Source organism: Berkeleyomyces rouxiae (genome assembly GCF_048999995.1).
Source record: "Berkeleyomyces rouxiae strain 22BRR77 chromosome Unknown BrBRR77_ptg000001l, whole genome shotgun sequence".
Classification (NCBI taxonomy): domain Eukaryota; kingdom Fungi; phylum Ascomycota; class Sordariomycetes; order Microascales; family Ceratocystidaceae; genus Berkeleyomyces; species Berkeleyomyces rouxiae.
Genome location: NW_027396491.1, coordinates 2,698,187 through 2,714,106, shown reverse-complemented (window position 1 = coordinate 2,714,106; position 15,920 = coordinate 2,698,187). Strand labels below are relative to the sequence as shown.

At 57.7% G+C, this 15,920-nt stretch overlaps 4 protein-coding genes across 4 annotated transcripts, besides 3 other annotated features; 1 reads left to right on the top strand and 3 right to left on the bottom strand.

Annotated features, from left to right (window-relative positions):
• Window positions 1-1,136: 1,136 nt before the first annotated feature.
• On the bottom strand, window positions 1,137-1,655 carry BROUX77_000772 (uncharacterized protein; the record flags this gene model as incomplete). The annotated part of the gene is made up of 1 exon (XM_073752840.1): window positions 1,137-1,655. The coding sequence occupies one exon, from the start codon at window positions 1,653-1,655 to the stop codon at window positions 1,137-1,139; it is 519 nt and encodes a 172-aa protein (XP_073609007.1).
• Window positions 1,656-2,217: 562 nt separating this feature from the next.
• BROUX77_000771 (uncharacterized protein) lies at window positions 2,218-5,700 on the bottom strand (the record flags this gene model as incomplete). Its single annotated transcript, XM_073752829.1, has 1 exon — window positions 2,218-5,700. One exon carries the CDS (start codon window positions 5,698-5,700, stop codon window positions 2,218-2,220), a length of 3,483 nt encoding a protein of 1,160 aa, XP_073609006.1.
• Window positions 5,701-6,111: 411 nt separating this feature from the next.
• BROUX77_000770 (uncharacterized protein) lies at window positions 6,112-7,743 on the bottom strand (the record flags this gene model as incomplete). Its single annotated transcript, XM_073752818.1, has 1 exon — window positions 6,112-7,743. One exon carries the CDS (start codon window positions 7,741-7,743, stop codon window positions 6,112-6,114), a length of 1,632 nt encoding a protein of 543 aa, XP_073609005.1.
• A 2,158-nt stretch (window positions 7,744-9,901) lies between these two features.
• BROUX77_000769 (uncharacterized protein) lies at window positions 9,902-10,690 on the top strand (the record flags this gene model as incomplete). Its single annotated transcript, XM_073752806.1, has 1 exon — window positions 9,902-10,690. The coding sequence occupies one exon, from the start codon at window positions 9,902-9,904 to the stop codon at window positions 10,688-10,690; it is 789 nt and encodes a 262-aa protein (XP_073609004.1).
• Window positions 10,691-12,527: 1,837 nt separating this feature from the next.
• Window positions 12,528-12,903: a sequence feature (Protein overlapping with rRNA (BROUX77_000768, KAL5614931.1) was converted to a misc_feature.).
• Window positions 12,904-12,977: 74 nt separating this feature from the next.
• Window positions 12,978-13,771: a sequence feature (Protein overlapping with rRNA (BROUX77_000768, KAL5614931.1) was converted to a misc_feature.).
• A 149-nt stretch (window positions 13,772-13,920) lies between these two features.
• Window positions 13,921-13,953: a sequence feature (Protein overlapping with rRNA (BROUX77_000768, KAL5614931.1) was converted to a misc_feature.).
• Window positions 13,954-15,920: the final 1,967 nt, after the last annotated feature.

The following is a 15,920-nucleotide window of genomic DNA, read 5'->3' as shown; positions in this document are numbered from 1 at the left end:
TCACATCATCCCTTCTGCATTGCCTCCACATCTCACACATATTGACGTCACCAGTTGGCGCTGCAAAAAAGGGTCGCAAGTGCCGGATGGAAAGAGGATTGAAGCTTTTGGATTTATATCTTCAAAACGGCGGTGTGCGTCATCTACGGCGTGGATGGCTTTGAATTCAATGAAATCGAGTCACGTTGCTGGTCAGTTGTGTAACCCCAAACACTAGATGGAAACGCCACACTAGGTCTCGCCCGGTTGACTTCACAGGTTATGAGGACCATCTCGATTCAGTAGGGCTGGGCCCACGTCACCCAGAGACAGAGGTAAAACGTAATAAATATGGGGACCGTCCTGCCGTGAGGGCGCCTTTCACCGGGGCCCCCTTCCAGCAACCAGACAGAATTTGAATGCCGCGTATGGTGGGTGCCGTTCTCTGGGCAACGTCGCGGATATGTGGCACGAAGGACAGGTTGCGTGACCATCGCACGCCGAGCCATCGTAGGGTGTCCTTGGAGTCTATGGCGTCTAGTGAGCTGCCACCGGGGAGTAGAAGACCCGGGTTTTGGCAGTGGCGTTTGCGCGTCATGTGGAGGAGTTCCGACTTGGCAAGGCCGAGAATCATGCCGTTCCTCATACGCCAGTTGTTGACAATGCTGAGGGTATGAGACAGTACCGAGCAGTTGGCTGCCAGAGACGAGTCTGAGCTGACCAGGCAGCCGTCGTCCGCATAGCCGCGGAGGCAAACCGTCGTCAGCGTACCGCCTGCGCGAGGGGAGCTGAGATCGAGGTGATGATGATGAAAGTCTTTATTTACCTGTCTACTCGCGAGGGATTCTCGACATACGACAGGGGACTATTTCTAGTACCAGGAAAAATACATAACAGAAGCAGAAACCAAAACCTAAAACCATGCATACAGAAACCCCACAATCCAAAGTATAATGACAGGAGGTCTCCCACCTGCCCAGCGCAGAGGCTGTACTTCGTCCGCGTGGCCCCAAACAAGACCCAGAGTCCTGGCCTCACCGCCGATGTAGTGATAAAAATATTTGTGCAAAATAAGAAAAAAAAAAGGGGGGTTGGCGGCGTATTCACGCCAGAGGGTTGGCAGCGCGGTTGCGCGAAAAAAGATTGGGCCCCAGAGGCTAAGCTGCCCCGGGCAGGGTCGGACCAGACGGTGGAGGGTCGGGCGGAGGGCGAACTGGGGAGTCCCCTTCCTGCGGGTCCGTTCCCGTTACCGCACGGCGGTGTGCTAGAAGCACCGGAGGACTCTTGGCCGCTTTAGATGCCAGCCAGATGGCTCCACTCTTGGTGGCTATGAGCTTCTGGAAGAAGCCCTTAGCCATCCGTTGAGGGTTGCGGGGGCAGGTCCAGATGTGCTCCGGGGTGGTCTCAGCGTCGCAGAGGGGGCAGGTTAGCACTGCGTTCAAGTGATTGAAACGGCGGTGGTAGTCTGCGTAGTCTCCGTGACCAGAAAGTGCTGTCAGGACAGCGCGGGCGAGCTTGCGCTCAGTGTCGTCAAGAAGGTTTTTCCAGGCCTTCTTAGGAGCCTCGAGAGGTCGGCTCAGGTGAGGTCTGTTGGCACAACCTTCATTCGACCACCAGGTGCGAAACTCGGTGGTGACGCGGGCGCGGAAATGGCTGCGGGCCCAGGAAAGGGACATTCCTACGGGCGTGTAGGCCCTCTCGGCGCCCATCTTGGCTTGTCGGTCCGCGAGCTCGTTGCCCCAGACGTCGGAGTGCCCCGGGACCCAAATCACTTCCACAGCGGGGGCACCATCTGGCCACGGTCTAGGACCTGGGTGGTCAGGGCTTTGGCCAATCCAGTCGGCGCAAATCGTTTGGGCCCTCCGGAGAAGCTCTTCGGAGGTGATGATGATGAAAGTCTTTATTAACCTGTCTACTCGCGAGGGATTCTCGACATACGACAGGGGACTATTTCTAGTACCAAGAAAAATACATAACAGAAGCAAAAACCAAAACCTAAAACCATGCATACAGAAACCCCACAATCCAAAGTATAATGACAGGAGGTCTCCCACCTGCCCAGCGCAGAGGCTGTCCTTCGTCCGCGTGGCCCCAAACAAGACCTAGAGTCCTGGCCTCACCGCTGATGTAGTGATAAAAAGATTTGTGCAAAATAAGGAAAAAAAAGGGGGGTTGGCGGCGTATTCACGCCAGAGGGTTGGCAGCGCGGTTGCGCGAAAAAAGATTGGGCCCCAGAGGCTAAGCTGCCCCGGGCAGGGTCGGACCAGACGGTGGAGGGTCGGGCGGAGGGCGAACTGGGGAGTCCCCTTCCTGCGGGTCCGTTCCCGTTACCGCACGGCGGTGTGCTAGAAGCACCGGAGGACTCTTGGCCGCTTTAGATGCCAGCCAGATGGCTCCACTCTTGGTGGCTATGAGCTTCTGGAAGAAGCCCTTAGCCATCCGTTGAGGGTTGCGGGGGCAGGTCCAGATGTGCTCCGGGGTGGTCTCAGCGTCGCAGAGGGGGCAGATTAGCACCGCGTTCAAGTGATTGAAACGGCGGTGGTAGTCTGCGTAGTCTCCGTGACCAGAAAGTGCTGTCAGGACAGCGCGGGCGAGCTTGCGCTCAGTGTCGTCAAGAAGGTTTTTCCAGGCCTTCTTAGGAGCCTCGAGAGGTCGGCTCAGGTGAGGTCTGTTGGCACAACCTTCATTCGACCACCAGGTGCGAAACTCGGTGGTGACGCGGGCGCGGAAATGGCTGCGGGCCCAGGAAAGGGACATTCCTACGGGCGTGTAGGCCCTCTCGGCGCCCATCTTGGCTTGTCGGTCCGCGAGCTCGTTGCCCCAGACGTCGGAGTGCCCCGGGACCCAAATCACTTCCACAGCGGGGGCACCATCTGGCCACGGTCTAGGACCTGGGTGGTCAGGGCTTTGGCCGATCCAGTCGGCGCAGATCGTTTGGGCCCTCCGGAGAAGCTCTTCGGAGGTGCCAGGCTTCGCGCCCCATGTCGTGAGGCGGTACACCGCGGCGAGGTTGTCGGAGCAGACCCAGACCTTGCGGCACTGTGGTTTCACCCACGAGTCTACTTTTTCCAGGGCTCTGGCAATGGCCATCACCTCGGCGTCATGAACCTCGGCGTGGAAAGGAATCGGGCAGTTGCCCGTGTCCAGGACTGTCCCGTCCCGAATGATCGCCCACCCAGCGCCGACCCGGCCCTCTCCCAGCTTGGATCCGTCTGTGTATATCCAGAGGTCCGAGGGGGAAGAGGAGCGTACCAAGGCTAGGTGCGCCGCAGCTGCAGCCTTCTTGTCACCCTGTAAATGGGGGCGAGATGATGCAGGCGCGCCCGTGAAGGGGGCCGGGTAGTTTGTGGCCAGGCTGTGCGGGAGCAGCATCTTGAGCCTCCCTATTCTACCCCAGTTTGTGGCTATCGTTCCGAGCGGGTGGTTTGGCTGCGCGAGAGTGGCCCTAAGTCCGGCTGAACCAAGGCGGCTGTCCAGGACAAAACTCATTGGCGGGAAACCGGACGCTAGGTTGTATATAGCACATGGGGTTGTGCAATATAGCGGGAGTGCCGCACGAAGACCTCGGCGGACTGTGCGATCCAGGAGTGCCACGGCCTGTTTCAGCCCACGGGGTTGGCTAGTTGTCCCGGCTCCGTGGTTCCACCAGACGGCGGCGGCGTAGGCGAGCTTGTTCACCACACAAGAGCGAACTGCCGTGAGGGCGCCTTTCACCGGGGCCCCCTTCCAGCAACCAGACAGAATCTGAATGCCGCGTATGGTGGGTGCCGTCCTCTGGGCGACGTCGCGGATGTGCGGCACGAAGGACAGGTTGCGTGACCACCGCACGCCGAGCCATCGTAGGGTATCCTTGGGGTCTATGGCATCTAGTGAGCCGCTGTCAGGGAGTAGAAGACCCGGGTTTTGGCCGTGGCGCTTGCGCGTCACGTGGAGGAGTTCCGACTTGGCAAGATCGAGCATCATGCCGTTCCTCACACACCAGTTGTTGACAATATTGAGGGTGTGGGACAGCACCGAGCAGTTGGCTGCCAGGGACGAGCCTGAGCTGACCAGGCAGCCGTCGTCCGCATAGCCGCGGAGGGAGCACGGGAGGGCCATCCTGAAGAGTGGTGCCATGAAGAGCATGAACAAGATGGGGGAAATTGGCGAGCCTTGGGGTAGGCTCCCTCCTGTGGGCTGAAGGAGATCGTCAACGCCATCGAGCACCAACGAGGCCTTGCGGTCCGAGAGGAACGAGGATACCCATCGGCATGTCTCGGCCGGGCAATCCAGGTCAACTAGACGTTGTACCATGCGGTGCGGCTGCACTGCATCAAAAGCTCCCTTGACATCGAACGTCAAGACTGAGGATTCCATCTGGCGGTCCATGTAGTACTCCAGAGACTCAACCAGACTCAGACACATGTCTTCAGCGCTACGCCCAGGCACCGCCCCAGCGTAGTTGTCCCCAATGTGTCCCTTCTCTAGGGCCCAGAGCGAGAGTCGGCGGGCAACAATCCTTTCCAAGCACTTGGCCAGAGTTGGCAGCAGCGAGATGAGCCGGTAGGAACGCGGCGACGACCGGTCCTTCTTGTTTGGCTTGGCGAGGGCAATCACCTTCGCTTGCTTGAAGGGGGAAGGGTGGAGTCCCCAGGAAAAACTGACCTTGAAAAGATAAGTGATCTGCTTCCCCAGAGCGGGCCAGGCTAGCTTCAGGGCGTTGTTGGAGAGGCTGTCTAGACCGGGCGCGGTGTTCTGAGGCTTCCACAAAGCAGCTTTGACCTCGTGCTTCGTGATCGGCTCGGTCCCGACTGGGGCTTGCGACAAGTCTGGAGGGGGCAAGTCACCCGGGCGAGAGGATGGCATATGCACGCTGCGGAGAAGTGCAATCTTCTCTGTGGTGTCCTGCACCGTGGCTTCTGCACCCTCCGCCGGCGCTAGCGCTGGCGATGGTCGAGCGGGCGGTTTAGTTCTCCACTTGACAATCTGGAAAATGTCTCGCGCTTGCGTGGCCTTGGCGACCCTGTTGTCGTAGAAGTTTCCCGCAGCTTTCTTGAGGACCATGCCCAGCCGCTTCTTGGCTTCTCTGCGATCCTTTCTCGCCTCCCGTTCCGCAGTCTCTGAGTCGGCGTTGTTGACACGGTGCTTGGCTGACTGCTGTTCTGCGCTTGCCTCCCTGCAATCCTTGTCCCACCAGGGGAAACTTTTGGCCTTGCCGAGCGACCTGGGTGTCGATGCGTCGAGGGCTCCAAGAATGACTTCCTGAAGAGTCCGTGCAAAGTCATCCACGTGTTGAATTTTTTCCGCCCGGGACAAAGGTCTCCTGCGTATACCTGCGACTAGGGCGTCCATCAAGGGCACCCCCGCTTTGCAGGCTGCAGTGAACTTCTTCTTGTCCATCTTGTCCATGACGAGTCGCCCAGGAGGGGCTGCAGCCGTCGGCTGGTCGGCAAGTGGCAGAGTAATTGTCAGTGGGAAATGGTCGCTCCCGCAGGTGTACTCGTCTCTGAGCTCGGCGGTCGCGCCAAGCGCGAACAGAGGCGCCGAGAAGATCGCCAGGTCAATGACGCTGCCTGACTCGCGGGTGGGTTCTCCATCAACGTTACCGAGCAGCAGTGCCCTCTCTTCCATCCATGACAGCAGGAGCTCTGCATCCAGATCGTCCGAGGCGCTACGGGGGTTCCAAGCACTGTGGTGTAGGTTGAAATCCCCAGTAATCACCGAGCGTGGTCCCGGCTGCATCCTTGTGAGAAGGTGAAGCGCTTCGCCCGTGCGGGAAGAACCTGCCCCCGCGTTGTAGAGGTTAACGATGGTGTATGAGTGTCCTCCGTGTACCACCTCAACCATGACCATGTCTGGGTGCTCCTCCCTCATGTATGCCTTCTGGAAGCGAAGACCGCGCCTATTTGTCGATACGTATGTGGCAACTCGGGGTTTCGAGCGCCAGTTACCCTCCGGGACAATTGCCTGATAGGAGGGGTGTCTGGGAAACGTTCTGTTCCCCGGATCTGCGCCTGACGGGGCCTCTTGGAGGCAGACCACGTTCACCTGGTCTTCATGCGCCTTCTGTAGCAACGCCTGTGCACAGGTCCAGGACCTCTGTACATTCGCCGAAATTATGTTCAGTACTGTAGAGTTAGGGTTTCCTAACATTTACAGAACTTCCTCGACTTTGTCGTCTACCTGCATTGAGTCCTGTGTTTCAGAGGATTCGCTGGAGGTGAGCAGGGAGGAGGGCTGGCTGGGCGACGAGGAGACGGAGGATGGGGGAGCCTGGGGGCTTGAAGGGCTCTTGTCCTGTGTCGACGGCTGGGGCTGGGTGGTGGTGTTGTCGGCCACGAGTGGCGCTTGGGCGGGCTTAGGGGACGGCACCTTGTCTCCCTGGGCGGCGGCTGCCGGGGTCGAGGACGACGTCACGGTGTCGGCCGGGCATTTGCGGTCAAAGTGGCGGACCCGGCAGCGTGTGCAGAACGGGAAGCGCTCCAGGGTGTTGTCAGGGGAGACCATGTGCAGCTCTCCGAGTGTCGCTACGCGACGGGGAACCGCAGACGGGGCCACAAGGCCTTCGTGGAAGGCGATGTGGGCGCGGAAGGTGGGCACGCCCGCCTTGCCAACGTACTTCGACAGCGTGGCGCTGGCGGAGACGACTCCAAAGGCCTGTTCGATATCCTGACGGACATCGTCTAGGGTGACCCGGTGGAGCATCACGGCGCCAGGGGTCTTGGGGTCCTCGACCGTGATCGAGGTTGGCAGTCCGTGTACGATGTACTTGGACCAAGCGTCCCTCTTGTGGACCTTCTCCGCAGTCAGGTTGGCGCGGATGCGCTCAGCGTGGCTGAGGAATTTGCCGACGTCACGGACGGCTGTCAGGGCAAAGCCCGTCTTGGTGGCGGTGGCGGTGCCTGCGCCCTCGCCGCGGGGGATGCCCGCGTTGGCCTTCGTTACGATGTAGGCCGGCGAAAGCTTCCGGAGGGGGGAATCGGTGGGCACAACCACGAAGAGGCGGTTGTCGGCGGGGGTGGCCTTTTCAGGGACCACGCTGGCTTTGCCCTGTCTGGGCTTGGGGGCTCCGGCCGAGGGAGCCGCGGGCTGGGCAGCCTTGGACGCTTTTTTGCCCTTGCGGGCGACGGTGCTCCAGGATTCCTTATCCAAGGACTCGGTGGGCGCTGCGGGAGCGGCAGCAGGGGGGTCGCGGGCTGATGGTGCCTCTGACGGGGTCGATGGGCGGGCGGGGCGCTCGCGTTGCGGCGCCGGGGAGGGGGTCGTGTCGCAAGGTGCACGGTTGGGAGGAGGCTGGAGCGCGCCTGTCATGGCGTGCTGGAGGGTGTCTAGAAGACCCTGTTGCAGGAAGTCTAGAAGTTTGCGCGTCGACTCGTGCGCGCTGGCCTGCGGGGCCATTGCGGCCAGGCAGTTGTCGGCCATGGCCGAGAAAGTGTTCAGCATCCTATCACGGGTTGCTGCTTCCGCGTCCTTCTGGTTGCGGAGGGCGTCGGCTAGAGCCTTTACGGGGCCGACGGGGAGCGAGATGGGGGCGTAGGTGTTCTCTTGGGGGAGGGGCGCGTCTTCGCTCCTGACGCGTTTTGCGCCTGTCGCGACGCGCGCGACGGAAGAGGGGAGCCCCTGAGGGGCCTGGCCGGCGAGGTTCGGCGAGAACGACGCGGAGGAGGGGACAGTGGTGGGCACGGGGGAGGGGTCGCTGGCGGGCGAGGTGGCCTGCGCGTACGTCAATGACGGAGGCGCGGACGCGGGCGCGGCGGGCGCGGGCGCGTGGACGGACGCGATCATCTTAGGGATGACAGGGCCTGTCGGGGACGAAAATAAAGTAAGGTAATTTGCAATAATGGTAGCTGTTAGCTTGGTCAAAATGTTGAAGGTGCCCTCTGAAAATCGAGGAAAATGTTGATGTAAAGTAGTTTGCAATAATGGTAGCTGTTAGCTTGGTCGAAATGTCGAAGGTGAGCTCTTCGGAGGTTCCGTCGAGGAAAATGTTTTTTTTTTTTGGCCCTGCTGTGGAGCTACCAGGACATAGGGTCAGACCGGACCGTGGCCCCGGGTAGGCAAGCAAAATCTTGACGGCGGGCAAAAAAAAACACCAAAAGATGTAGAACACACGATCGCCCATGGTAGAACAACCGTGATGTCGTTATGTTGACAAGACTGGGACTCGAACCCAGGCGGATTTCTCCATCAGGAATTTGCGTTAAGGAACGACCTTAACCTGACGCCATAACCAACTCGGCCATCTTGCCAATTGACTTGATGGGAAGGGAACTCATAAAGGCATATAAGTGGCTAGGCAGTCAATCGCGCAAGTTCTCCGCGGAGTGCATATCCCTGACGCTTTCGACGGATGGACGGATTGGATACTGGGCACACTACCGAATAGATACACGAAGCTCAACTGCTGGGCCAGATATGGCGGTGCTCCCGCCCCTGAGGAAAGAAGGACGGCCTACGGCTCGAAGCTGGAGGAAGCAGAAAGACACACCCAGGAGATCACAGACGAAAGCTCACCAATTCTGTGGGCGTACTCAGATGGGTCCAGGGACTCCAAAGGTTACGCCGGCTCAGGATGGGCTTTGATCAAGCAAGGGCAAGAACTGGCCACAGGCAAACTGCATCTGGGGGTCGGGGCAGAGGTTGCGGATGCGGAGGCGATCGCGGCGAGACACGCTGCAGCCGAAGCAGTCAATGCCACTGCAAACACAGCGAACATCAAAATCGTCATCTGCCTAGATAACCGCAGCGTGGTGGATAGGCTGAACGCCAGGCTCCCAGTTTGGGGCACCTCGCAGGAAGCTATAGACGAAACAAGGGACCTTATGCGCAAGTGGAAAGACGGACACCCAGGCCGAAGCTGGGAAGTTAGGTGGGTTCCAGGCCACAGAAGCATCCCGGGAAACGAGCGAGCGGACCAGCTGGCGAAAGAGGCCACTACAGAGGAAACAGCCCAGCCCAACCCATTGTGGACTTTGGCTGCACTGAAACGATGGCGCAAGCGGGAGTTCCAAGCAGCGACAGATCGATGGTGGAAAAGCACCGGGCGAAATCTGGAAGCACCGGTGGCATGGAAGGCTACGGCCGGAAAGCACAACCGAGTCAGCGTCGGCAGAGTCCTCGCGGCTAGGTCGGGGCATGGAGACTTAGACAAGTACCACGTCCGCTTCGAGCACAACACGCCGTTAGGGTGCGAGAGATGCGGGGCCGAGAAAGACGGCTCACACGTTTGGACATGCAAAGGCCTACAGAAAAGATACAGCAGGTCATGGGTAGAGCGTCTATTAAAGACGGCACGAGGGGCAAAGACGTTGGCCGAGAGAGTCGACAAACTGGCACAGAGGGGCCCCGGGCGGCAACGCCTCATCAACCAAGCATAGGCCGGCAGAAAGACCGAGCCATTTTCTACTTTTTTTTCCTTTGTCTAGTTCTTTGTATTTCGTTATTTGTTTTACTGGGACCTTTGGGGTGACGTTAGGGTCGCTCTGGAGGCTGCGAGCCTCCGTGTTCCAGCAGTTTGTTCTCTTCGTTCAGGTGCAGACCTGCTCTTTTCATAGTTATACTCTTTTCACAGGTGGACTAGCCGCCTGTGACGCCCATTCGACCAGTGAACCCTGGAACACGGCGTAAAAATAAACAACAACAACAGCGCAATTTCTCCGTCGTATTGCTAGAATGCATACACCATGCGGCAAGCTTTCCACCTTTCGAGCTCTTCCTGGAAGATGAAAAGAGACGAGAGGCGGTACGGTGGCACAGACTCGACGACAAGCATCTACTTCGAGGGCCGCAGTACAATCCAGTGGTGGTGAGGCTACGAAAACTGCTACCTGCCGAAATGAAGAAGCACACCAGGCTTAGGCCAAACGCAGCTGGGCCAGACATGCCGTCTCGAACGTGGCTAGACAAGGAAAAAGAAGCAGAGGCACACAGAGCGGAAGTTGAGATGGCCACTCCGGGAACGATCATTGCCTACTCCGACGGATCGAAGCACGAGAATGGAAACGCGGGCGCGGGTTGGGTGATTACGGAAGATGGGGCTACGCTAGAGGAAGGGCACGCAGCTCTGGGAAAATGGATGGAAGTGGCCGACGCAGAGGCGATTGGCGCTCTCGAAGCAGCGAGGCGGGCCACGGCGCGCGATGGTGCCGAGGAAATCTGGCTTTATCTGGACAACCAAGGAATAGTGAACCGCCTCCGCAACCCATCCACCAGAAACAGCACATCTCGGGACGTTATTGATGAGACAAAGACAATCCTTCGCCGCTGGGCGAGCGAGAGTCCTGGGAGGAGAGTCCATGTGCTGTGGGTCCCAGGCCATATGGGCTTGGAAGACAACGAACTGGCAGACGCACAAGCAAAACTGGGGTGCCAACAGACGACAACAGAACCCCGCGCCAGCCTGGCCGGAGCACGGAGATGGAGGCGAGACCGTCTAAGTCTCGAATACGGGGAATGGTGGAAGAAGCAAAAAGGATACCGCCCACTAGGAACCGGTGTCCCCGCCGAACCCCCCTTCCGTGTCTCCCGCTACGATGGCCTCACCAGGATTAAGCTAGGCCACATCCTGGCGGCCAGAACCGGAGATGGTGACTTTGACGAGTACCATGACCGATGGGAACACAACTGTCCACGCGGGTGCCGAGCTTGCAACCGGCCAAAGGAACGAGGACACTGGTGGACATGCAGGCACTGCCGAGGCCGTGGAGCCAGGGATTTGCTGACAAGCTTCTGAAAACAACAAAAGCAACAAGTCACGTTGCCAGCGTTTTACGCCGCAATCTCAAGTTCCTTGAAAAAAGACAATAGCCCGAGCGCCCCGAGACTACCCAGCCACTACCCACTGCCAGCACCGAGACATGAAGGTGGGATTTTGAAGGAGAGATGAGAGTGGAAGAGAGATGGGAGAGGAAGGTTAGATTGGGAGGAGACGAGGTAGTAGGATCGGAAGGAGATGTCGAGGAGGATTCCATGAGGAGGTTTTGGGGGCCCTTTTCCCGTCCACTAACTATAGAGGAGGGAAAACTTTCAAAAAAATGCAGCAACGGCCATGCCCGCAAGAGGACAAAACCACGTGTAACCCGCCAGGGACAAACCCCTGTGCCGAGAGCCGGTGGCCTTTTAGACTAGACTACACGCGGTTTGTTGCAAACCAAAAACACCAGGTAACCAACCCTGGAACCCCGCAGGTTCGCCCCCGGGCTGCGCTGGACAGAGAGTCCTCCTGGCTTCAATGCCGGACCCTAAAAAGTCACAGGAGATGCTTGAAGTCTATGCGCACCTGCAATCGCTGACCGCCCGGGAGTAGTTTGGAAGATGACATCATCCGACTGCTTCCGTCCGGAATATGCCGTCGTATTGCTGCGAAATAACAGTAGGTAGACGTAAAAGAATAAAATCAAATCAAATCAGACTCGGGGCATGAAGGCGGCAATGCGAGCACTGGGTAGGTGATCGCCGAAGACGGGGCTACCCTGGAAGAGGGACATTTAGCCCTAGGAAGATGGATGAAGGTGGCTGATACAGAGACAGTTGGTGCCTTCAAAGCAGCGAAGCGGCCTACTTTATGCGGAGGCATCGGATAGATCTAACTTTAGCTAGGAAGCCAAGAAATATTAGACTGTATTCGCAACACATCCACCAAGAACAGCACATCCCAGGGTGTCATTGACAAAACAAAATGAGCTCCATGCTATTGAGTGGACGGGAGCCTTGGGAGGATAGTCCATGTGCTATGGGTCTCAAGTCATATGGACCTGCAAAAAAAAGTACTGGCAGATGACCAAGTTAAGTTTGGGTGCCAAAAGTTGACAACAGAGTTGCCCGGTCCCGTTTCCAGCGAAAGCGCACGATGCCGAAGTGCTGGCCATTACTAAGACCCTTGACGAGATGGGCTCGTGAGAGAAGCCGCCGTGCCGCATGGTCTGGATCTGACCTCACAGCCTCGTCGCAGTTAGAGGGCTCACATCTCAGGTTGCTAAGCTGGGCATCTCAGAACAACAGCTTCGACGCGGCTAAAATTACCTGCGCGAGCTAGATTTTCCCGTCTCCAGAGCGGCCACGGCCAAGGCCCTAGCCAGACGGACTCCCTGAGTTGGGACCGATCTGGATCCCCGGCTACCCCGACGTCATGGGGAACGAGATCGCCGACGCGCAAGCCAGAAGTTAAGGGCTGGGACAAAAACGTGGCTGAAACGCGTGCCACTCTTCTGGTATATTTCTTCCAAGGACAGAGTGTGTGATTCTTTATTTAACCTGTCTACTCACGAGGTATTCTCAGCATACGACAAAGGACTACAAGTAGTACCAGAAATTACATACAAAAACAGAAACCCAAAATCCAAACCATGCATACAGAAACCCCCCGCACAAAGTGTAATGACTAAAGTGTGTCCACCCGCCCAGCCCAGAAGCTGTACTTTGCTTGTGTGGCCTCAAACCTGGCCCAGAGTCCTGGCCTCGCCGCTGATGCAGACCAAACATAAAAACAAATACAAAGGAAACAACAAAGGGAAGTACAAATAAAGAGAGAAACAAGTAGGAAAAAGGGAGGTGATGGCAGCGCAAACGCGCTAAGGGGAAGACCCCGAGGGTACGCCGTCTCCAGATGGCAGAGGGAGCGTGGGAGGGGCCGCGTCTTGCGCCTGCGTGTCCGGCCTCGTGCGGCGGTGAGCCAGCAGGGCCGTGGGGGCTTTGGCTGCTTTGGCGGCCAGCCAGCTGGCTCCGCGCTTGGTACCGATCAACTTCTGAAAGAAGCTGCTGGACACCCGCTGTGGGTTGTGGTGGCAAACCCAGATGTGCTCCGGGCTCGTGTCGGCTCCGCAGAGGGGACAGGAAAGCACGGCGTCCTCATGTTCGAAGCGGCGATGGTAGGCCGCAAAGTCGCCATGGCCGGACAGAGCAGTCAGCACTGCGCGGGCAAGCTTGCGATCGGTCTCGTCAAGGAGACTTGACCAAGCCTTCTTGGGGGTTCAACTGGGCGGTGCAGATGGGGTCTGATGGCGCGCCCCTCCTCTGCCAACCAGGCGCGGAAAGCAGAGTCGAGACGGGAGCGGAAGTAGTGGCGGGCCCAGGAAAGCGACAGGCCGTCCAGCCAAGTGTTTGTCCTGGCCCCTAGCTTTGCTTGCTCATCTGCGAGCTCATTGCCCGCGATGTCGGAGTGGCCTGGGACCCAAATAGCCTCTACCTCGGGTGGGCCGTCGGGCCAGGGCCTTGGTCGCGGCCGCTCTGGGTGCGGTCTGATCCAGCTTGCGCAGATCATCTGGGCGCGCCTCAGATACTGCTCGGAGGTGCCCGGCTTGGCGTAGCGAGACGTGAGCTGGTTCACTGCGGCGATATTGTCGGAGCAGATCCAGACCTTGTGGCACTTTGGCTTCTCCCATGAGTCGACCTCTGCCAGGGCCTTGGCGATGGCCAGCACCTCGGCGTCATGGACTTCGGCGCGGAACGGGGCAGGGCAGTTGCCCGTGGACAGGGTCCTGCCGTCCTGGATGACCACCCAGCCGGCGCCGACCTTGTCATCTCTCAACTTGGATCCATCCGTATAGATCCAGAGATCTGAGGGGTCCGAGGAGCTGACTAGTAGCTGGTGGGCCACGGCTGCGGCCTCCTTGTCGCCTTGCAGCGGGGGGCGGGTTGTCGGGAGCACTCCCTTGCACCTAGTAGGGAGGCTCGTGGCGATCTTGTGCGGGAGTAGCCTCTTGAACGTACCCAGCTTGCCGCCATCGATGTCTCCGAACCCTAAGGGGTGGCTTGCCGGGGCTAGAGATGCCTCGAGGAAAATGTTGTTGAAGCCCTTCTCGGAGACGATCAGCTTCTGTATTTACCAGTCTACCAATTCTAGGTGCGAAGGTGAGGCCATTATCCTTGTTTCGCTGCCTGTGTAGCACAAAGCCCGTGTAACCAAAATCCATCGACGCAAAAAAAAAAAAAAAAGAACAGAACAGAACAGAAAAGAAAACATACAACACCGAGGATTCGCATGTGGTCACCCACCATACTACTGGTTCGGCGCTCTGAGGCTTGACTAAGGGGAAGCAGACGGGACCCCGTATTTTCCGCAGGCTATGGTCGTATGTGGAATATTGTTGTCAAGAAATTATTTATGAGGAAAACATTTACTTGGGCGACGGGAGCATTTGATTTGATTTGATTGTCTTTATTTTACCTGTCTACTCGCGAGGTATTCTCGACATACGACAGGGGACTAAAACTAGTACCAAGAAATACATACAGAAGCTAAAGCACCAGAAACCCAGAATCATGCATACAGAAAATCCCCACAGCACGAAGTATAATGACGGAGGGTCCCCCGACCGCCCAGCGCAATGGCTGTCCTTCGCTTGTAAGGCCCCAAACAAGACCCCAAGCCTCGGCCTTTACCCTGTAGAAGACCAAACCCAAAAGAAAGATAGAACATGACAAAAGAAAAGTAACAAAGGAAAGACAAGAAGTAGAGAGAGAAAGGGAGAACGAGCAAACAGACGAGAGTGGCAGCGCGCGCGCTAAGCCGAGAGGCCCGGGGGAGCCCCCGCACTGGGAGGTGGAGGGGCGGGCGGTGGTAGGCTCGACGGGGAGCGAGCGGGAGGGTCGGCGGCCTGTGGGTGCACCTCAGTCCTCGCACGGCGGTGGGCGAGCAGCACAGTGGGTGCTTTAGCTGCCTTGGCGGCCAGCCAGGTGGCCCCGCGCTTGGTGCCTATCAACTTCTGGAAGAAGCTGCGGGACACCCGCTGTGGGTTCCGGGGGCAGACCCAAACATGTTCTGGGGCGGTCTCCGATCCGCAAAGGGGGCAGGAGAGCACGGCGTCCACATGTTCGAAGCGGCGATGGTAGGCCGCAAAGTCGCCATGGCCGGACAGAGCAGTCAGCACTGCGCGGGCGAGAGACTGATTCTTTATTTTAACTGTCTACGCGCGAGCCAGCCAACATCGGCCCAGCCGCACCCGGCAGCCCTCAAATAGACGCCGCAAAAAAAACGCCCCATCTCTCTCCGGGAGAGATCGGTGGCAAAATGAGATGTTGACAAGAACGAGATTCGAACTCGCGCGGATTGCTCCACTGCGAAGGTCTTCCAGAAGAACTAACCTGAACACAGCGCCTTAGACCGCTCGGCCATCTTGCCCGATGATTGTTGAATAGTGGGGGCAGAATCGCGGTTCTTGGAGGCACGGCCCGGCGCGGCCCCACAAAAATGTGGCTCCGTAAATCCCGGCAAAAATACATACAACACCGAGGATTCGCATGTGGTCACCCACCATACTACTGGTTCGGCGCTCTGAGGCTTGACTAAGGGGGAGCAGACGGGACCCCGTATTTTCCGCAGGCTATGGTCGTATGTGGAATATTGTTGTCAAGAAATTATTTATAAGGAAAACATTTACTTGGGCGACGGGAGCAAAAACAACCTCCACCTCACCTCCACACTAAGCAGACTCACGATATAATCATAAAAAAGACATACAACACTGGGGATTCCCACGTGGTCACCCACCGTAGTACTATTCTAGCGCTTTGTAGGTTAACTAAGGGAGAGCGGACGGGATCCCGTGCTTTCTACAAGCTATGGTCGTATGTGGAGGGGAGGGACGGTATTTCTCTTTGTAATGTTTCTAGATTTGACGTGTGGTTATTTTCCAGCCGTTACACTCTCGGGCCTGGCCAGACAGAGAGTCTTCCTAGTCTCAATGTCAGTCCCCAAAATTCTACAGCAGTCCCTTGAAGTTTACGCACACCCGCAGTCGCCCACTGCTCAAGAGTTGCTCTGGAAGACGTCATTGAATACAGGCTTCGGTCTGTGACAACAACTTTCGTAGTGTCATTCGTATCTAACCTTTTCAATTTGCTTTATACTACCGACTCAGCCGCCATGACTATGTTGTGAATTCTCATCTCCAACAACTGTGCTTCTTCAAAATGACACGCAGACACGGGATGTTAATATGAAGTTGAGTTACAAGTAGTACGGT